Source organism: Mustela putorius, unplaced genomic scaffold (genome assembly GCF_011764305.1).
Source record: "Mustela putorius furo isolate JIRA1106 unplaced genomic scaffold, ASM1176430v1.1 tig00000145_pilon_pilon_pilon, whole genome shotgun sequence".
NCBI classification, from domain to species: domain Eukaryota; kingdom Metazoa; phylum Chordata; class Mammalia; order Carnivora; family Mustelidae; genus Mustela; species Mustela putorius.
Genome location: NW_025421294.1, coordinates 37,459,197 through 37,481,735, shown reverse-complemented (window position 1 = coordinate 37,481,735; position 22,539 = coordinate 37,459,197). Strand labels below are relative to the sequence as shown.

At 49.8% G+C, this 22,539-nt stretch overlaps 1 protein-coding gene across 1 annotated transcript in view; it reads right to left on the bottom strand.

Moving 5' to 3' along the window:
* Nucleotides 1-22,539, bottom strand: part of SH3PXD2B (SH3 and PX domains 2B) — a 100,516-nt gene that overhangs the window by 14,594 nt on the left and 63,383 nt on the right. Inside the window, exons 7-10 of the mRNA XM_004737601.3 lie at nucleotides 14,709-14,843; nucleotides 9,072-9,176; nucleotides 4,785-4,902; nucleotides 1,801-2,027 (exon numbers count right to left, since the gene is read on the bottom strand). Of these exons, the coding sequence (XP_004737658.1) occupies nucleotides 1,801-2,027; nucleotides 4,785-4,902; nucleotides 9,072-9,176; nucleotides 14,709-14,843 (585 nt within the window). The remainder of the gene's footprint in view (nucleotides 1-1,800; nucleotides 2,028-4,784; nucleotides 4,903-9,071; nucleotides 9,177-14,708; nucleotides 14,844-22,539) is intronic.

Sequence of the window (22,539 nt, the reverse complement as noted above, 5' to 3'; positions counted from 1 at the left end):
CCAGGCATCACGCTCCAGGCAGTATTACTGAGCCACTGAGACCCTTCTCGTGGGAAGGACCAGCCTGACCGGGAAGGGGCGGCTCAGACTCAGCTCAGGACCCGCAGGACTGCCCATGTGCTGGAGCGATGTGACGCTTTCCAGGGAGGCAGAAAAGCGTAGGCTTCAGTGTAACACGGGGGTTGACTTGCTACCAGTCATCTGAGTGTGACCCACAGGCCCCATTTGTAGAAGGGGGATGATGCCAGCCTCCCAGGGTCTGTGGCAGAGGCGCTCGGCACCCAGAGGGCATGTGATACCAAAAATTAAACAAATTCGAACTGATGACATCAAGGGCTCTGGAGTTGGGCTGTCCTCACTGTGGGTCTCTGGGTCAAGAGGATAACTGTAGTGGTCCAGGATCCCGGCTCAAGGCAGGGCATGGGTCACCCCATGAGCTGGTTCAGCATGGGTCCACACAGATGGCTAATTTGGCAGTTGGGCTGTGGAGAGGACTACTAATCTCTTAAATGCCTATCTCCTCTGTCTTCTGTTCGAATTCAATAGCAACAGTTCTAGATGGACACTCCGCTGCCTACAGAAAGACAGCCTTTCTCAAATTCCCTTGCAGCTGGGTATTGCTAGGTGACGACTCAGTTCTGGCCAGTGGGACATGGCAGAGAGCAAAGTGTGTACTTCTGGGTCAAGTCCTCTACTTCTCCCTGCCTTCTTCATTGGCTGGATGAGTGGGGTGCCAGCTTGGACCAGAAAGATGAGGGCAACACAAGACAGACACCATGTGACAGGACTGCTGCCTCACGGAGCTGCTGGCTCTGCACATAAAGCAGGACCACCACTTCATAAGAAAGACAAAAACATCTAAATTATTTGAGCCTCTGTTATAGGGGGGGTATGTGTTTGTGGCAGGGGGCGGGGAGTGTCTTTGTCTGAGCATCTGAACCTATATCCTCACCAAGACTTGGGTTTCCGATTCTCCTTTGTTCTAGTGTTAATGGGAATCCTCCTGGGTTCTTACCCATGACAGAACCACAGAGAGCAGGGGCTGGCCAAAACCAACCCCTCCACCCCCATGGCATGTCAATGTTTTTCTTCTGAGAAATCAGCTGAGCAAAGGATTGAGAAATTCTTGAATTTCAAGAATTCACTGACTTCTAGAAGTTTGCTGAGCCACCAGAAATAGCTGGAGAAGCCTAACCAGGGGGAGGTCAGGGGACTTTCCCTGTAGTCAGATTCCTCCTGGCCCCTGTGACCGGCCAGGGCCACGTGCCTGAGGCCAGGGTCCTGTGCCGGTCACAGACAAAAATAAGGAGCCCGCCTCTTAGGTGTGTCGGGAACATTAAAGAGAAATGTCAACATGGGAAGTGCTAGAAAGGAAGATGGGTAAAGAACTGTAGTTAGACTGAACTCAACACAAGGTCAACAACTTCTGGCTCCAAAGTGTGGCCATGCAGAGAGGGCATATGTGCTAGAGTCAGGTGGGCCTGGGTTCAAGTCTCACCCCACTGTTGACTAGCTGGGTGGCCCTTACATCTCTGGGGCTAAGGAGACTAATTTTAAGATTCCTGGCACACAGTAGAGCTTGAGGAAGCTCCTGCGATCACCACAAGATGGTGGAAAACCATGGTCTAGAATTTCTACCTAAGATATCTGTGCATGTTTTCCTGTCTACAGGGTGTGGGGCAGCAGGGCTGTTGTGAGGATGAGGGACACCATGTGAAGAGCACGGAGCCTGGCACAGAGTAGCCATGCAGCTCCCCGGAGCTTGGTGGCGGGCGGTGGGGCGGGGGGGAAGTCACTTACTCTGTTTGATGTCACCATCAGGCACTGGGCGGCCTTCAAACCGGCCATCCCGTTGGTTGTTGAGCAGCTCCCTGTCCCGGCCCATTGAACTCTGCTGCCGGGAAACGCCATCCAGGTCCAGAACGCCGGTGTGGGTGGATGAACCAGGGCCCAGCTTTGGGGGTAAGGGCTCCCCACTGTTCTTCTTCAGGTAGGAGGCTGGGGCCCAACCCTCTTTGCCTTGGTACCTGGGAGGAGGAAGGATGCTGGACAGGCTGCTCCACCAGGCCCATGGGAAGAAGCTGTGCTCCAGGTCCCAGATGGCAGGAATGATGGGTCAGAGGCTGGCACACCCCTTGCTGCCCTCAGCTTGGCATTCAAGGCCTTCCCAACCTGGCCTCTGCCAGCCTCCTTAGCTTCATCCCTCATAGCAGCCTCATGTCCTTCCCACTCCAAAAGGCTCGTAGTCTCCCCAATACAATAACATCTTTCATTCCCCTAGCCTCTGCTCTTGGAAACCCTGTGTTTGGAAAGCACCTTCCCTCTCTCCTCCTGCTCTTCTATTTAATTAATAGAAGCCTTTCTCAAGCCTTTCCTGAGCCTCACAGAGAACGAAGCCCTCCTTCCACGGTGCCCCACTGTCTCCCAAACACAACACCCCCTACCCAGCAGCTACAACACACGGCCACACTTGGCTATGGCCGTTCTGTGTCCCCAGTGACCACACACACACACGCTTTGGGCAGAGATGGCACTGGATGGATCACTGTCTGGAGAGAGCTTCGGGGCCAGTGAACTGAAGGACGATATGAAAGGACGAGTGGACAAAGTCCCCATGGGCCTGGCAAAGGCCAGCAGCCATAAACACCCACTACGCTCACTGCCCAGTTACCGTCACTGCAGTGATGACGACGAAGACCATGATAACTGGCACTTAGTGGGCACCTCCCGTGTGCCAGTCTGTTCTAACCACTTTATAGCTGGAAGGTATTTCATCCAAGCCTGGGAGGCGGCAGAAATGGATGCAGACCTAGTTTGTGCTCCTAACCTCTGCATGTCACTGCCTCTTCCCAGTAGCCCCAGCTTCCAACACACAGGCTGGCAAGGGCAGGGCGGACTCCGGTCACGCTGGTTAACATGGAGGTTAAATGTGTTCCCTTCACAGGGGAGTGAAGCCTGTCAGGGGCTGGTGCCAGGGCCTGCTCAGAATCAGCTGGCGGTCCCTGAACTGCACAGTGACTGAGACCCTGACACAGGGCTCACTGAATCCCTTTTGGAATTCAGTGAGTGAGATGCTCACTTAATTCTCTGCACGATAGAGCTCAGTGTAACAGCATGACCAGAGGGGTCCATCTGGACCAGAGGAACTCTGAGGTCCACTTGTACCAGCTTGTGATGGTCAACCGTGTCCATCTCTCCCAAACCCCCAGTTACTGATGCTGATGCTGCATGGGTGTCACCCGATGGGAGCAGTTACACTACAGAAATTGGCAAACACGCAACTCAAGGGCATCATTCCCTTGGTGTTAACTAGTTACAAGCAACCCACTGGTCGGGCCCACAAAACAGGTGCCCACACCTTTGGGGACGGTTAAGAAGACCTAAATGACTAGAGAGGACATACGGCAAGGCCAAATCTCTTGTCAGGAATCACTTTAAGAACTAAATGACACTGTGTTTCGATAATTAAAAGGTCCTTGATAACTGGAAGCCAATTTCTAAGAGAGAAATCTGCAGAATTTGGTGTCTTTCAGTCTTAAAATACCCTCTGAGAGGGAATAAATCTTGTCCTTGCTGGAAACTGTCATGCTACGTCCCATTCAGGCCCTCGGTACAAGACAGCTGACCATCTGCGGTCCTGAAGCTATAAGCAGAGCTAACACATGGAGGGGGAAGGGCTCTGGGAGAGAAAGGTACTAGTTTAAATCCCGGCTCTGTCCCTTTCTAGCTTCAGTCGAACCTTCAGATAGATGATGGCATGCCTCGGTAATGCCCTATAACAACCTCATGAGGGACTGGTGAAGCCACACCTGAACTCTAGAGCCACAGAATTCTAGGATAATTAGTTAAGTATCTTATACCATCTATACTTATGTTAGGTGTCACTGTCCCCACTCCTGCTTCAAGCCTCAGTTCCCCAGTCCCCTCTCTCAGGAAGCCTTCCTGACCCCTGGGCTGAGGAGCCTCTCCTCTGGGATCTGGGTCCCCACACATCCCCATTCTGGAACTGAGCCTGACTTCTGTGCCTCCGCTATGAACCAGTGTCTTTCTCATCATTGACTCCCCAACTCCTAGAATATGGCTTGGGTCAAACACATTCTTGGTGTGTGTGTGTTGAGTGAACGGACAAAGTGCCACAGGCTCGGCCCCCGACGAGCAGTCCTAATGCCCTGCCTCACGTTGCTGACCAAATACCAGGTCTCAGGGACCTCAGGCTTCTTTCCTTGCGTTCATTTCTTGTGGCCGCAGCCTGCCTATTTAGGGTGACCAAGGAGGGGCGCCCAGGACTTCCATTACCAAAATTGGGAAAGCACCATGCAGGCCAGAATGAGTTCGCCACCCTATAAACTTGTGGGGTGCTAATTCATCACAGCAGGCAAAAGGGCTGTGACAGAGAGCTAGAAAGCTGGTCTCCTGAGGGGAGGGCATGTGATCAGCCCAAGGATGAATTACGGTCCCTGTGGTGTTTCACACTGCACTGGTCTCAGAGTGAGGCTGGGGAGGGAAATCACTCACACTGGGCAGCACAGCTTCTCTTTATGAGAATTACGTGGAGGTGGAAACCAGTCTTGGTCAACCAGGTCATGGCCATCTGTATGTTCGGAGATCTTGCTTATTATAGATTTTTAGAGAAGGATCTGGATAGGGAGGGAGGTCAAAGGACACCAAGAAGCATCTTTCTGTGGCTCAGCCGAAAACCTTACCCCAACCGTCAGCAATCACTTACAGACCTCTGGGCACCCAGAGATCACGTGACCTGAAACCCACCCGGCTGCAGCAGGTACCTGATCTTCCACCAGCCTTCCAGGTTTTTCTGAATGACTTCCACCACGGCCCCTCTCTCTAGATTCATTTCATCCTGGTCACGAGCTGTGTATGGGTAGATAACTGTGTACTTCTCCTCTGTGGGAACAAAGGGATGGAGTTAAGTCAAGGACAGAGAGAGTCCTGGGATGCGAATGAACCCAAGGCTGGGATCCACGAGATGCCTTGCCCATCGGAGCTGGATTTCCTCCAGCAATTTCTGGGGACCCTCTAGGCCCTCATTTGGATCTGGACTGCCCTGTCCGTGCAGAATGGGAAGCAGGACAAAGGTCAGGTCCCAGTCCTTCTGAAATCCCTCAGTGTCACACATTCTTCCTCAACTTCCTCAAAGCTGTGCTTCAAAGTCACCTTCCTTGACCCTGCTTTAGGCAGTATTCAGACCCATGGCAACCTCATCCCCTTACCTAGGTTTAGTCCCCGCCCCCAACCAGGAATTGCCTTCTAACACAGCATATAATTTCTCATTTATTGTGTTTTGTGTCTGTGTTCCTTGCTAGAATATAAACGCCATGAAGGCAGGGATTTGTGTCTGTCTTGTTCACTCCCCTGCCTCTAGCACTGGGCATGGTCCCAGGAATACTGTGTAAGTTCAGTAAATTAGTTAATGTTTAGTAAATGAAGGGCCTGGTAAGAGCCACCTTGCTCAAGCCAGAGGGGGTCAACTCATCTGTGGCTCCTCCACAGTTTTGCTGATAGAGGGGTCAGGGAGTCAGGGATGAGCTGAACTTTTGGCAGCAGATGGTCTCAGGCTTAAATCACTATAAGGAAGCAAGCGCTGGCAATTTTCTTACTTCCTTCTTTCCTCCCTACCTCCCTCTCTGTTAAAATTTTTTAAAAGACTTTATTTATTTGAGAGTGAGAGAGAATGAACAGGGGGAGGAAGAAGCAGACTCCCTGCTGAGCAGGGAGCCTGACATGGGGCTCGATCCCAGGACTCCAAGATCATGACCAGAGATGAAGGCAGATGCTTAACAAACTGAGCCACCCAGGCGCCCCATCTTTATTTTTTAATTTTTAAAGCAATTTTCGTTGCCTAGATGGTAACTGATTTTTGTTTTTCATTGTTTTCAAGCTCCTGGATCCAACCACGCCTGAAGTTTCAATTTTATTTTTAATGTTTTGGCTTTTTTTTGTTGAGATATAATTGGCATTTAACACTGTCTTAGTTCTATGTGTACGACATCATGGTTTTATATATATATGTACACACACACACATATGGTACAATCACTGCCTGCTTCGATTTTCATTAATGTAACTTGGGTCCCTTCTACCTCCCTCTCTGCGGTTCCCGACTCTTTCCCCTCAAAGCCACGGGACCACTGCTCAGGCTCTGCTAGGAGACTGCTCATTGTCACACTGTGGTAGGGCCCTCCAGAGAACAAGAGAAGAGCTCCCGTGCTCCATGCTGTCAGAATGAATGAATGTCCCAGGGGACCCTGGTGAGGCGAGAGAAGGGCTTTCCTGTTTTGGTTACATTCCGGCCCCTAGGGAGTGACTGAGCCAGCTGTGGGCTGGCGCTGATGGCCAGTGTGTTGGGGCCGACTCTCCCCCTTTGGGAAAACACCATGGGCTGTCTGTGGCCTGTCCAACTGGTGTCGAGGGAGGCGGTAGACACACACCGAGTTTATTTATTGATTGATCTAGCCCACTGACCTGCTCTGTGGGGGCCGAGCTGACTCAAGTTACACAGATCCTGTGTATGGTAGTCAGCTGTTTCCCTCACTCATGGTGGCTGTGGGAGGGGGTGGGTGGACACTGTGAGGGGTGCCAGGGGGCTCATTCAAGCCCGTAGATGCACAGAAGTTCTATTTGGTTGGATAGAAAGGGGTGCTGCCTAGATCCAAGACTAAATGCAGGCAGTCCTGTGGGCCCTGGACGCCTGTGGGGCCCCATCCTTCATCTGAATTACACAGGGAAAGTCTTTGGCACCAGGAGGCTCTCCCCGGGCTCCATGAAACACTCAGCGATCCCTAACAAAGCTTAAGGTGGGGGACCACGCAGACTGCTGGCAGGTGCCTGCTGACGCTGCCTGCTTCTCATCCATCTGCTCTTCCCCTGGCCACTGTGGTGGTGGGTTCCAGGAGAGCACGTGACCCAAGCAGGTCAGTCAGCTCCAGTCCTAGGACTTGTGTTGAGGGAGAAGCACTTCCTTGGGTGGGTATCCCTGAATCCCTGAAAGGGGCCCACAACTGCTGTCGTGAGAAAACCGTGTCAGCAAAGCAGAGAGCAGAGCAGAGGTGGGGAGAGTGAGTACCAGGTGCTGACAATGTTTTCAAGCCTCTGGATCCAGCCACGCCTGAAGCTAGTCCTTCCCCAGACTTTTCAGTGACAAGCTGGTGTATTTCCCTTTTTGCTTAAGATAGTCTGACATTGCTTTCTTTCCCTTGTAATGTGTCTGATGAAAGAAACAGGTCACCGGCTCAGCATTAGATAGGCCCCAGGCATGATTTTTTCACCTGGGAGACTTTAGAGCCCCAGGCTGAGAAATACTGCCCAGGCCAACATGCCAACACACACACAGTACAGACAAGGTCACTGTTTCTCACATGCAACAGGCACGAGCAGTCCCCAAGCAGGAAGGCACATGCAGATGCAAGGAACCGGCTCCAAACCGACCAGGCAAGAAAGCCCCAAGGTAGGCACCTTGACGCCAGCTGGTAGCATACAAGTCCCCCAGAGTCCGGCGGCGGCCCACGGGCCGGGGCAAAGACCAGTACCTCCATGAAACTGGACAGGCAGCATGTGGAGGTAAAGGGCAGAAGGCAGAGGTGAGGACAAAGCACTTCCAGTGTCTAGAGGCAAAGGGTACACCAAGTGCATGTTTCCATTTAGGAGTAATTATTTCTGAGTCTATGCCAAGCCCCAGGTGTCTTAAAAGGACCAAGTTCTTGATTATTAACCTTGGACTTGGGTGTAGAGGCCACCAGTGGACTTAATCCTATTCCTAGTGTGATTTATAAAGAGGCACTAAGAGAAGCCCTTGTGTCAGCGGGAAGAAAAATGTACAGACTCAGGAAAATGTATTTCTTCTACCACCTAGCTGTGTGACCCCAGGCAGGTGTGTCTACCTTTCTGAGCCTATCTCCTCATCTGTAAAATGGGGTTAATAATCAATCCCTTACAGAGGGATGCCTGTAATGATCATCATTAACTGTCTAAGGGAACTAGTTTCCATGTAGTATATCACAACTCCTGAAACTGAGTTGATTCTTTTAGCTGGCCCAGCCCCTAGTGCCTTGGAGGGTCCCCCCAAAACAGAGCAAACCCACAGACATTTTACTCTGAGGGGTGCTGGCCATAATAAAACTAAATGAAAAACCATTTACACAGTTTTTAAGTTTTGGGCACAGAAATATCCCCTTCCTCTCACCCTCTTCTCTGATAAACACAGACAGAAGTTTTGTGCTTTCCCCAAAACAGTCAGCTAAAAGCCCCAAATGTTCAGCTCTGGGTAAGGCATAGCTATCTATTAACTGTTCCTGGTTATTTATTGCTGAACGTTTGCATGTGGAATCATTTAATTAAGAAAAAATAATCCCATGATATAGACATCACCATCTCCATTTTCAGAGGAGGGGCTAAGGCAGGGAGAGGTGAAGCTGCTGGCCCATTCTCCCTGTAATGGTGCAGCTGATCCACGTTTAGGTCTGTCTAGCTCTCAAAGCCTTCTGCTTATTAGCTAAGATGAACTTGTCCTCTGGTTTCAGGAAAGCTCCTCCTGGGGAAATCAGAGTCAGTCGGATGATGGTATTTCTGGCATTGCAGGAACCACCCTTTGGGACACCTGGGGGTAAGTTCTCCTGGTAACGGAAGTAAGTGGAAAAGGTCAGCCCTAATCCTGATGCCCACTCCAGTCACTGAGAAAGCACAGATGTTTCTAGAAAGCTTCAGATGTCTCACAAATGAGCTGTAAGGAGCCGCAGCATCTTGGCCATCAGAATAGCTCACGGGAGGAATGGTGAGGTGCTGACAGTGATCAAGCTGGGGCCCTCCTGGGGTCCCATGGAGGTGTTATGGTCCCAGCTCCAGCCAGGCTCACCTGGGTTGGCTCCCAAAAACCCCAAGAAAGCACACGCTTGCGGTCAGCCCCAAGCCCATGGCCTAGTTTTAGGCCAGTGAGCCATTGAGACTTGGGGGCAGAGGCTGAAGGGCAGGGAGGCGCTGGGTAAGGAGGTCCCCGGTGGGTGTGCTGGATGACCAGCACAGGTGTCTCTGGCAAGCGCAAGGTTCCAGCTCCTTCCTACCTTCTTCGGGCTGTAGGGAAAACTCATCCTGCACACCGTCCTGCCCCTCCAGGCAGGTTGCGGGGACCCAGCCTTGCTCTTCGGCAGTGCTGACAAACCACCAACCTGGGGAAATGAGAGTGCAGACTGAGGTTAGTTGCGCTGGGTGTGAAGCCTGGGGGTCAGAATATAGTAATGTTCAGCCCCTGCATGAGTCAGTGCTCGGGGTAGGGCGAAAGAGACGCCATTTTACTGTGGAACACAACTCCCCATTTTAGCTGCCTGCTAACTGCTCAGGGCAGCCTAAAAAGAAATCCACTCCTGAGTCTGGGACAGGGGACAGAAAGGTCATCCTGAGTGACCAGAGTAAAGAACGTGGCTATCTGCACTAAGGTATGCGCTAACTCCTTTACTTCCACTATTTTATCTCATCTTCACATCCTCATCCCCATAGCATAGATGAGGAAACCTAGACTCCAAGAAGTGAGCAGGCTTGTCCAAGTTCACATGGCTTAGGCAGGAGCTGCTAGGTGCACTCAGGGTTGTCTGATGTCTGAAGCCACCATTCTCATGACTTAGCCGAGACACTGATCTTGCATTTGCTCGTGACAGGGTCGAGCTGGCTGGAATGTAACTGCCTGAGAAGCCTCTCACCCAGACCCTCAGGCCCTCCTTCTTTAGAGAAAGAGCTCGTACTCCGTGGTAGGCAGAATCATGACTTGCCAAAAATGTCCACGTCCTCATCCTCGGAAACTGTGACTACAGTAAATTCTGTGGCACAGAGGAATTAAGATTGCAGGGAGTGGGATTAAGGTCATGAAGCAGCCAAGCTAAAATAGGGGGGCTATCTGGGATGATCTGGGCGGGCCCCGTGGGATTACAGGGAGGGCAGAAGAAGAGTCCAGGAAAGATGAGGCTGCGGAGGAAAGACAAGAGAGGTGCAGCGCGGCTGGCTCTGAAGACAGAGGCAGGGACCATGAACCAGGGGGTGCAGTGGCCTCTGGAAACTGGAAAAGGTGGGGCGCCTGGGTGGCTCGGTGGGTTAAAGCCTCTGCCTTCAGCTTGGGTCATGATCCCAGGGTCCTGGGATCGAGCCCCACGTCAGTATCTCTGCTCCGTGGGGAACCTGCTTCCTCCTCCTCTCTCTGCCTGCCTCTCTGCCTACTTGTGATCTCTGTCAAATAAATAAATAAAATAATTAAAAAAAAAAAAAAAAAGAAAAAAGAAACTGGAAAGGCAACGAAGCAGATCCTATCCAGAACCCATGGATGGGAACTCAGCCTTGCCAAAGCCTTGATGTTAGCCCAATGAGGCCCATTTTGGACTCCTGACCTACAGAACTATAGGATAATTAATTTATGCTGTTTGAAGCCACTAAGTTTGTGGTGATTGGTCACAATGGCAAAGGTAAATTACCACATGGCTCAACGTGCTCTGCACAATATCATGGAAAAACAGGATCCGGGGGCACCTGGGTGGCTCAGTTGGTTCCTTAGGCACCCGACTCTTGGTTCTGGCTTGGATCATGTTCTCAGGGTCCTGGGCCTCCAGGCTCAGTGGGGAGTCTGCTTGAGATTCTCTCTCTCCCCTCTCTGCCTCTCACCCAGCTCTCACACATGTGTGCTCTCTCTCAAATAAATAAATCTTAAAAAAAAAAAAAAAGAGAAAAATAGGATCTGTTCCCCAAAATCACACACCTCCAAGCCCTAGACACCCCAAAAAAGAAGAGAAGGAAGGGGCAGACTACTGAACAGCCGCCTTGGTCTTACAGGGAGGCCTTTACTTTTGACCTCCCTGAGGCAGAAGTCAGCTGCTTTACTCAACTAAGACGCTCCTTTGAAATACAAGTTTTGGGAGGGTGCCTGGGGTGGCTCAGCACGTTAAGCATCTGACTGTCGGTTTCAATGCAAGTTGTGATCTCAGGGTTGTGGGATCAAGTCCTGCCCATGTTCAGCAGGGAGTCTGCTTGGGATTATCTCTCTCTGCTTCTGCCCCGGTCCCCCATTCTCTCTCTTTCAAATAAAAATTAATAAATCTTTAAATAAAATTTAAAAATAAGATACCAGTTTTGGTGGCTGGGCACCATAAGCATGTGTGTGAGTGAGTGAACAGGGCAGACAAATCAGTGCACATCCAGAAATTGGAAGGTATGTCGTCTGTCTTCCTAAGAACTCCTCTTTGTAGGTACTTGTGTGGGGGTTAAGCAAACTGTCGCAATACAACAACAATGACGGCAGTGTGTGCCACACCGGGTCAGAGCTTTACCTCTACTACTGATCGGCTGGATCCTCCCATGAGTCCTGGGAGCTGCATGTGACCACCCCATTTTACGGATGAGGAAACCGAGGCTCGAAAAGAGGCAGGGACTTGATCAAGGTCACAAAGAAAGCGGCAGAGCTGGGATTCAGTCCAAGGCTGTCTTAGCCTCCAGGGCTTAGCCCTCAACCATCCACACATTAACGCCTCACGTTGCCATGGGGAGGGTTAATTGCCATGGCCAGTTTGGAAGCAGGTCATTAGGCAGTGTCTTAAAATTCAAAATATGTGTGCCTATGGTTCAGTACTGTGTGTCATACCTAACCTAAAGGAGGACTCGCCAGTGTGCTCAGATACACTGTTCACACTAGAGAAAAATATGATTTATTCAGATCAAAGAGTATGCAGATAGTGAAGGAAGAAGAGCTAAATGTTGACTAAAAAGCACCTTGCAGATTGAAATGATCAAAATGTACAGAATGATACCACTGGGGTTAAAAACACTACAGAATCATATCACTACACACAAACTATTGTGTGTGCATATGGTTATATATCTCTGTATGGACACACACGTGCACACATGTAGACAGGCCACATACAAACACAGACACATGTATACATGCATATGCATGAAGACACATATACACATACATATATGTGCATACATTACTAAGAAGGATCCACAGTAAACTGAAAGAAGGTCTGTCTGGGGTTTGGAAAGGGGACTAAGTTTGAAGCTAGTGGAAAAATAGATTTTAACTTTATCATTAATGTTTCTTTAAATTTAATTTGTAAAAAAAGATTTTATTTATTTATTTTAAAAAAGATTTTATTTATTTATTTATTTGACAGAAAGAGAGAGAGATCACAAGTAGGCAGAGAGGCAGGCAGAGAGAGAAGGAAGCGGGCTCCCCGCTGAGCAGAGAGCCCAATGCTGGACTTGATCCCAGGACCCGGAGACCATGACCTGAGCCGAAGGCAGCGGCCCAACCCACCGAGCCACCCAGGTGCCCCTAGATTTTATTTATTTATTTGAGAGAGTATAAGCTGGAGAGAGAGGCAGAGGGAGAGGGAGAAGCAGACTCTCTGCTGAACAGAGAGCCTGATGTGGGGCTCAATCCCAGGACCCTGGGATCATGACCTGAGCTGAAGGCAGATGTTTAAATGACCGAGCTGCCCAGGCACCCCTACCATTAATTTTTTTTTCTTTTTTTAAAGGAAAGATTACTATAAATTGACCTTTTTATATCTTCTTTTATTTTTTCTTTTTAAAGATTTTATTTATTTATTTGACAGATAGAGACCACAAGCAGGCAGAGAGGCAGGCAGAGAGAGAGGAGGAAGCAGGCTCCCCGCAGAGCAGAGAGCCCGATTCGGGGCTTGATCCCAAGACCCTGGGATCATGACCTGAGCTGAAAGCAGAGGCTTTAACCCACTGAGCCACTCAGGCGCCGCCCCTACCATTAATGTTTTAAGAAGAATGTGCCTATAGGGGTGCCCGCATCAGGCTCTCTGCTCAGCAGGGAGCCTGCTTCCCTCTCTCTCTCTCTGCCTGCCTCTCTGCCTACTTGTGATCTCTGTCTGTCAAATAAATAAATAAATAAATAAAATCTTTAAAAAAAATTAAAAAAAGAATGTGCCTACATATTACTTGGATCAGTAAAATATAATTAAAAAAAATTGTTGCCAGTTTGTTGGCCACTGTAAGATGTGACCTCCTGTCGGCCCCCTACCCCCACTGCCTCCGGACATACCAGCCTTATTCTCAATAGCCCATCCTGGCTCCTACTCTTCTCCTGGCAATGTATTCTTCTGGACTTCAGGCTCACAGGCTGCTCAGGGCGGTGGGGGTGACTTCCTTACTAGTCCCTGTGGGGCACCCTAGCCACACCCATAATCTGCATATACTCATTCCCAAGATTTAGATCAGCTGCATATACTTATTCCCAGGAATTAGAGAGTCACATGGCCTTGGAGTCAGCGGGAACTGGTTTAGAATTCCATCTCAGTGGGGCGCCTGGGTGGCTCAGTGGGTTAAAGCCTCTGCTTTCAGCTCAGGTCATGATCCCAGGGTCCTAGGATCGAGCCCCACATCGGGCTCTCTGCTCAGCAGGGAGCCTACTTCCTCCTCTCTCTTTCTCTGCCTGACTCTCAGCCTGCTTGTGATCTGTCAAATAAATAAATAAAATCTTTAAAAAAAAAAAATAAAAGAATTCCAGCTCGGTAACTTGTCGTGAGATCTTGGGTGAGCGAGCACGGGACCTGGAGTCTTGTTTCTTCAGCTGTGCAGTGGGGATGGCAGTTGCTATATTAAAGAATTTGGCTGGCTAACGCTTATCTCATGACTAACAGTACCATGATCCAGATGCTGATGCAAACTACTAGCCACTGGGATGTCACAGAGACTGGCGGCTAATGATATTAGGCAATGTCGCATTTCAGGCACAACAAAGCCAGTGGGTTTTGCTACCTTTTCCTGGAGAGAATCTGCTCATCCCCTACTCCTTGCCAATGGCTGCTTCATGGCTAAGTAAGGCAAGAGGAAAGGAAACCCACATTCTTGAGTACCTACTGTGTGCTGGGCCTAGGTGTAGGTACACTCTAGCATCTCATTTAATCCTTGTAACAGCTCTTTGAGGTAGAAGCTTCTTCTATTTCTTTAGAAGATTTATTTTTGAGGGAGGAAGGTGGAGGAGCAAAGGGAGGGAAGGGGGGGAAAACAGTCCCAAGCAGACTCCAGGCTGAGCGTGGAGCCCGACACAGGGCTTGATCCCACAACCGCCTGAGATCGTTATCTGAGCCAAAACCAAGAGTCAGGCACTCAACCACGGTGCCACCAGGTGTCCTGAAGCTTCTTCTATTTTGCATACAAGAGAATTGATGGCCAGAGAGAAGCAGCAAGCTGGACTGCTGTGAAATGCAGAGTTCAGATGGAAACGCAGGCTAAGTGTCTGTCAATCATACACTTTCCATCCCAGACCTGGCTGGTGTACATGACCAGGGGTCCCTGTGATGACAGGCGGGCCAAGGAGACAGGCGATGTGTCTGTCCCATCAGAGCCCACAGCTGACAAAGCCTTCAGGGCTCCATTCAGGGGAATGCTGGACCCCATGTCTCCCAAGTGTTTGCAAGCCAGGAGACACGTTCATGCAATGAGACCCTCAGAATAAAGCAATAACAACGAGCCCGCAGGGTGCTGGTGCGTTGTGACCAAGTGATGTCCAAGCACTGTGATCCAACGGGGGTAGCTTTCTGACAGGGTGTCAGCTGGATCTGTGTTAACTGCCCAGTTCGGATCAGCCATGGCACTTCCAGTGCTTCCACTTTCTGTCTTTCTCTCCTGGCCTAGGGGCTCGGTGACCAGGTAGGGCAGGGAGGGAGGCGGGTTGGTTCCCCTACCTGACTCGTTCTTCTCGATAATGTCCACCACCTGCCCCACGCTGAGGCTGATCTCTGAGCTCTCCTGCTTCTGGTAGTCAGCCACTACCACATACTGCTCCAGGACCATGGGGTCCACCGAGGTCAGGTCACCCCCTGTGGATACAAAACCTCATCAGATGTCACCTCTAGCCACCACCCACGCATGAAGGAGCAGGAGGCGGGGGTAGGGTGGGTCAGGAGAACATTTCAAAGACAGAAAGTGTTATTACAGGACTAATCTCAAAGGTCCCCTCATCTATTCACTCCTCCTTAATATGCCCACGCAGCCACCAAAACTGACCACGTGCCTATTCAATGCAGACACTGTGTGAGCCCCTGGGGATTCACAGTTGGTCGAGATTACGGTCCCTGCCCCGAAGCAGCCAACACCCTAGTAGGAAAATGTTTTCCCTCTTACCAATCTTCCATCTATCCATTCATTCCTGCCCTTACTCATCCACCAACCAAACATCCAGCCATCCCAAATCACTCATCTATGAATTCAGGCTGTCATCAGTGATGCTCCAGACACACTATTAGATGCTGAGGGGCACTAAAGTGAACGAAACAGATGACTCCCAGGCTCAAGTAACTTCACCTCCTTGGGGAGAGAGAAACATGAATAATAAGTATACAAGACAATGTAAGTATTAGTTTTTGATAGGTACATTGCTGGAGATAACCAGGATGTTGGACCAAGAACGATCAGGAAAGGGGATGCCACATTCAATGGGGTGGTCAGCAAGACCTCCCTAAGGAGGGGACATGAACAGGAGACATGAGAGAATGGGGAAACAATGATGCAGACCGCCTCTCGGATAGGAAGGGGCCTGGGAGGAGGCCAAGGGGCTGGCGTGAGCGAGGAGAGCAGTCCCGTATGAGGACACACAGGCAGGCATGGGTCAGAACAGACACGTAAGAAGCCTGGATTTTTTTTTTTAACCCTCGAGTAGAAAGCCACTAGAGGGTGTTAAGAAGGGAATGACAAGTACAGATTTACACCCTCAGAAAGATAATTCTGACCGCCACATTAGAGGCTGGCAAGAAAGAAAGCAGGAGACCAGATGCAGGTCATGGGGTTGTCAGGGAGGAGATGACAGTGGCTTAGGATCATGGCAGTGGCAGCGGGAAGAGACGGGCATGGACAGGAAAGGCAGTTTCCACGGGATGTGATGTGGATGGTGCCTCCTAGAGTTGTGTGGTCCCGGTAAAACACCAAGACATACCTGATTAATAAAGGAAGATATCCTACAACATGGGTGACGTAAAGGGACATCCAAGTTCAGAAATTCCAAAGAGAAGGAAACAGGCCTTTGAGAGCAGCAGACTGAAGGGGGTAGGAAGGCAGACATTTGTGGCCACAAGGCCATGGTTTTATGCAAGTCCTGATTCACAGTATCGCCTCCTATTGCTTCCATAAACAACTGCAATATCCAGGAAATCCCACATTTCTGTGTCCAAACACACTCAGTAATGGAGTGGGGTACCAGGGCCACCTCACCCTGAGCCGATTTTGTGGGTCCCTTCCTGGCTCTGTCGGGTGACGCCTTGTTGGTGGCTTGAACCTGGCCACAGTGGGAGTATTTACACCATCAATATTGGCAAATGGTACAAAGCAGTGCTCTTGATCAGAAAGCTGGTTGTAAAGTTATTTACCAGCACACCAGTGTGCCCCAGCCTCTGGCATCCAGAAGCCGCACAAAAGCCCTTTGTTAGAACCATGTGCTCTGAATCTCTGATGTGGAAAACCAGAATAGGGCATTGTAGCAGGGTGAAGTGTCACTGCTTCTTGGCTCTTCCCAGCTGAGGGTAATGGCGGGAAACAGGAGTCGGAGAGGGTCCCAGGGCCACCCTGGGTGCAGAAAGCATGGGAACAGAGAAAGAGAGCAGAGGAGAGAGATGGAGATGTAGACTGAAGGTTCAGGAGCAGGTGTGGAGCGAAGGAGCTTCGCATGAAAGCCATCATACATATCTACACGTCGTACAAAAACTATGTCAACACAACCATCCTGGAAGGTGGGTACAGCCACCTCCCTTTTGTAGATGAGAAAAGAGAGGATCCGAGACATTAAGTGACTTGCCTCGGGTCCCACAGCTGGGTGCTGAGAAAGCTGGACGGGACCCAGGTTCACCCGGCTCAGAGGCTCTCCAGTGTGGTGGGGGCGTGGTGCAGGCAGATGAGGAAAGAAAAGGTGCTAGGGAAGGAAGGGTCGTCTGAGGAACGTCCCCCCAGGAACCAATCAGGCTGGGTCTGATTTCCTTGTGTCGTTCTGGGCTATCTTCTCTCCTCCTCCAGCACCTCTCCCAAGGTCAGGCTGCTAGGATGACGCCCTCCTGGCCTCCAGCATGACAGTGCACCCGTCAGCCCAGCCACCGGAGCCTGTCAGTAGTAGCCCTTGAGCAGGCTTGTTACTGCCTCTCCCACTGCCCCCAGGAGATTGGAAGCTCCCGACAGCAGAAGTCTCGACAGTATCCTGGACCACCGGGCACTCTGCCCACAGAGGTCCTATCAGGTGAGGAAGTGGAGACAGATACTGGCTTGCTGGAGGCTCCTGGCCACTGCAAGATGGGGACAATTTCCCCAGGAGATGCAACAGGTAGAGACCAGAGTCTATAGCTTTTATCCCAGGATACAGCCTGCCTTAGGGATCACAACCCCAGGAACGCAGCTACCCTTCCGACCTGGGGCTCAGGTGTGCTGTATCCAGGCAACTGTGCTTCCATGGCTCTCAATCTGACAGGAAGAACTGGAGAGATGGGAGAAAAGCAGCCACTACACAGTCAGATTGGAACCTGAGCCCACTGCCCAGGTGAATTCTCAGAGCCTTGTCCAAGTCTTTGCCCGCAGGAGGTCCAGGAGAGGTTGTGCTCTTGCCTGGGGGCTCTCTGCTGCCACCTGGAGGCAGGTCTGGATTCTTTCTCATCCAGCCATAGGTTTGATGGGAGAGTACTTTCTTTTTAGCACCCGGTTCCCTGACTTGACTCACGTCCTCACGCAGCTCCATCCTCTGCACCATGGTCTGAGAGAGGATTCTTCGGGATGGTGGTGGGGGGGGGGTACAATGTGTGTAACAGGTCTCTATCCTGCCCTTCTGTTTCTGACTCCATAGTGTAGAGGGCTCACTCCAAAAATGCTACTCTGATCACGCTGCGCACCGCCCAGCATCTGCTATGGCTCCCCACTGCCCTCAGGTTCTCTACAATCAACTCTGCTGGCCTTAATGGCCTTGTCTTTTGGCTACCCCATCCCTGGTATACCTATAAAACCTCATGAAGGTGCCTTTGCTTGGGCTGTTTTCCCCGCTCGGGATGCCTTCTTCTCTCCCCTGCATTCAAATGGGAACCACCTATTTTTAGCCTCCTAACTGGTCTCCTGCCCCAGCCTTGACCACCATAATCTGTTCCTGACACAGCAGCCACAGCGATCCTTTGAAAAGATGTGTTAGATCACGTTCCTCAAAGCTCACAACTCTGTAATGGCCTCCATCTCACTCAGGAAAAACCTAGTGGCCTAGGGGGTCCTGCCAATCCCTCTGATCATTTCTTTTCCACGCTCCCCCGTGTGGCACAGGTAAATGCATGGTTTTGCATTTGTAAATGCATGGTTCCTGCTCAAATGGCATCTCATCAAGATCTTCTCTGATCACCTTGCACTGCCTCACCTAGTTGTTTTTTTAAAAGACTCACATACGTTTAATGTATATAAAGGTAAGGAAAGGACAATCCCGAATTCAGGAGTAATATTCTGTACAACTCATATGGTGGGGCTGAGTGCCTCACCTAGTTTTATTTCAACACAGTGTTTAAAAAAAATAATAGATTCTGTGTATTTACTGTTTCCTTTTTGTCTGTTTTTCCACTCTAGAACATAAGCCCCATGAATGCAGGGACTCAGTCTCCTGTTTACTGTCGGATTCCCTGTCTAAAGGCTCATAGGCCCACGGTCTGCTTCAGTGCAAGGGGAATTAGGAAAAGATTTTTTTTTTTTTAAAGTAGGCTCTACGACCAGTGTGGAACCCAATGCAGGACTTGAACTCATGACCCTGAGATCAAGAGTTGGATGCCTAACTGACTGACCCATCCAGGCACTCCAGGAAAGCATCTATATTTTTAAAAGGGTTGTAAAGGAGAGAGGCAGAGGAAAAATTATTATTGACAGGGTTCGCAGACCCTGAAATATTTACTATCTGGCATATAAGAGAAAATGTTTGCCGACCCCTGGCCTGGAATGTCATGGTACCTACTAGACTCGATAAATACCTGAAGGAAAAAAAAAACCAATATTATAAAACTCACCTTTAAAGGACTTCCTACCCCAGAAATAAACTAAAATGCCTTCCTGTAGAGCACTGACAACATTTTATTTTGTTTACCCATCTATTTCTCCTACCAGACTATAGGGATACTTGCTACATCTTGTTCACCTTTGTATTCCCCAGGGGCTTAGAGAAAGCACTGTCGGGCATACAGTAGGTACTTAATAAACCCTTAATAACTGTGTCTGCCTTGTTCACTCAGCACTTAGTATACACTCAATGGTTATTTGTGGAGTGAACAGACAAAGGACAAAGGGAAGCTTCTAGAAACTCTTCTGCTTTGCACGGCTTCAGGCCTCCTCCTAAGAGCACACAATGCTGATAGTTATGGCAGGCCTGGCCATCTCACTGGCAATTGAAGATGACTCCTTCTTGCCTCTAAGTAGGGACAGAGCTTTGATGGAGTCAGGGTCCAGTTAAGTCCGGTGACTCGGTCCAGAAAGCTCACTGTTGCCATGCAGTCTGAACAACACTGATGGCAGTACATTTGGACTACAACCAATTTTCAGGATTTTGATCAATGGACTGATCTATTCATTTCTGTGCCAACTCTCCCAACCAGGCCGCCAAGGGGATGTGGGAGAATGAAGAGCAGTGAAAGAATCAGAAAATCACAGGACTCACGGCAAACGAGACACCAATCCAGGCAAATGTGGAGCTAAGGGAGCAAGGTTTAGCACTCTGGGCCGGAAGGAGCAGATCTGCTACTGGGCACAGGGCTCCGGCTGGCACTTTCTCCAAGACTTGGTAGGGGCCATGCCTGCATCTAACCTCTCCTCCTCGTTTTTCTAGGACAGCAGCTTTTACACTGGAGTTCCTGTAGTTAAGTGGTTTGGAGAGAGTGCTTGGGGCTGCTTTTCCAGCACGAGTTCTTCTGCCTTCATTTTTCCCAGAGCCCTCAGTTTATGAAAATGTCATTCCTTTGATTGACCAGGATTCTCAAACTAGCATCAGGCCAGTTAGGTGCTAGGTGGAGACACCTACTGGTGGACTGTGGTATTGCGTCCAAGCTCTACAATGCAGAGTAATAGCAAAGCTTAGAAGTTGACACAGGTAGCTAAGTACTAGGAGCTGTAAGCTTGAAGTCTAAGTATTCCTCTGTAAAGAACGCCATCCTTGTGGTCCAGCAGGAAGGAGAGAAGGAACAGGTCAGCAGAGAGGTCTGACAGTGGAAGGGTGATGTCAATACCAAGGGAGTGCCGTAAAATATTCTCATGCCTGAGACACCATAGAACTTCTAACTGGAATGTTTTGATTCATGGTGACATGTCTTGAATTTTAACGGTAACTGCCAAACACTGCATTTTGTCCCTCCAAAATTCATATGTTGAAGACTTAACTCTCATAGGATGGCATTTGGAGGCAGGCCTCTGGGAGGTAATTAGGTTCAGATGATGTCAGGAGGGTGGGACCCCCATGATGGGGACAGTGCCCTTACTAGAAAAGACACCAGAGAGCTTGTTCTTGCTCTCTCTCTGCCGTGGGAGGACACAGTGAGAAGGCAGCAGTCGAGAACTCTTGGCAGAACCTGATGGTGCTGGCCCTTGATCTCAGACATCCAGGCTCTGTATTTGTGAGGAAATAAGTTTCTGTTGTTTAAGCCACTCAGTCAATAGTATTTTCCTTATGGCAGCCCAAGCCAGACTAATACAGTGAGTAATGGTAAAGTGGGATTTTCTTTCCAGAAATTCACTATACTGCTAGTCCTGCTGAAAAAGCCAGTAAATCAGAGAATATTGCAATAAGGGTAGGAAAATCAAGAAGAAGGATGCTCTTGAAATAATCGGATGACCTCTTAAATTTGGTGGGAGGATTTTTTCCTGCCAGATGAATAGGAGTTGATTCCACATTAGCCAAAGTCTGCAGAGGCCAGCCAGCCGGCCATGACTAGCAAATTCTGGAAAGAGATGAGCCTTCTCCAATTTAGAGTTCTGGCACAGAAATCTCAGCGTTTGGGCTGTCAATCTGAAATCCCTTTCACAGTCCGTCAAGAAGGCTAGTTCTAATATAAAGGAAGTGTTCAAGGGTCAGATAAGAAACTAAGGCTAATCCCAGCATCGGTCGTTAGCCTAAATGAAGAAAGATGCTATTTTCCATTCAGCTGAACTATAAATAAATCCATCCCCCATCATTGCAGGTGAATGATGTAATAGCCGTCACCACAAATTAGAGCCTCTTTCTCTTTTCCAGACCAGTCCCCTCATCAAGCCTGTTCTGACCAGACATTTTGGTTTTTGCAAACCAGAGCTGTCTCTCTCCTCTCGTCCTTAGCCGTTCCCTTCAGGAATGTCTCTGCACACTCAAAGCCAGAAACTCTGTGACCAGCCCAAGAGTAGCTGTTGCTCTTCTCCTCTCTGTTCTTTTCTAAGAAACATATCATTACGCTCAGAGCTCAAGGACCATCTGCAGCTCTAACAGGATGCCGTGGCTCTGGTCAGTACCTATTAAACCCAGAAGTGGAGCTATAAACAGACTGGTTGGGGAAAGGCGGGCATTCGTTCCAGACGCCAGGCCTTGAGGGAAAGAGACCCAGTTTCTCTCCACTCTTCCTTGCAAGAACGTCCTGGGCCCTATAAAGCTGACCACAGCCCTGTACCCAGGGGGCAGTAAAGGGACCAGAGCCATTGAATTTGGACAGGGACACCCATGTGCTTTGAATTAATGGTGGCAGTATAGACACAGCAGTATACACGGAGCACTTAAAATATGCCAACCATTGTTCCAAATGCTTTATACATATTACTATAAATCCCATGATGATCCGCCAGGACAGGTTACTATTATTATCCCCATTTTACAGATAAGGGAACTGAGGGACCATGAGAGGAGGCATTCTTTTTCATGTCCAGAATCTCTGCTTGGCCCCTCTCTCCCTACATCGTTATCAACGCCCTCAGTCTTCCTGGATGCATAAAAGAACTTAGACTTCTGGAAACTCGGAGGACCATGCTGGCTCCAGGTGTGGGGGTCGTGGGCAGGGGACTCTGCAGATATCGGGGCAGGGGTGGGGGAGGGCAGATAATCCTGGGTCGATATAAGAAACGGTCAGACTGTTTGAATCTAAAGTTATCAACCCCAGGCCTGCAAGGACTGAGTCACTCCTTTGTGCACACCCGAATCCCCACCTTCTCTTTCTCTAGCGGGAAGAACTGTGGCTTCCAGGGAGGAGAAGGGAGGCTGGGAAGGGAGGGGACTGAAGCTCGGGAGAAGGGAGTGAAAGCCGGAGGTGCTGGGAAGAGCGGCCATTTCTGCCCAGAACAGTGTCCGAGTAACAGAAAAACAGAGGCTAGGCCACCCACCTGTGTGGCTCTTCTTGACCCCCAACCGCCATTCTCTCTGGGGAAAGCTCCCGCTCACTGTGCAAGACCCAGCATCCCTTCTTTTTTGACCCCTTCCACACCTGGGAAGAATGCTCTCAGGTGTGAGGCACCACATTTCTGTACTTAACCCCCTATAGGTGGCTGGGGGTGTCGGGCTCCCCTACTCCTCTGAGG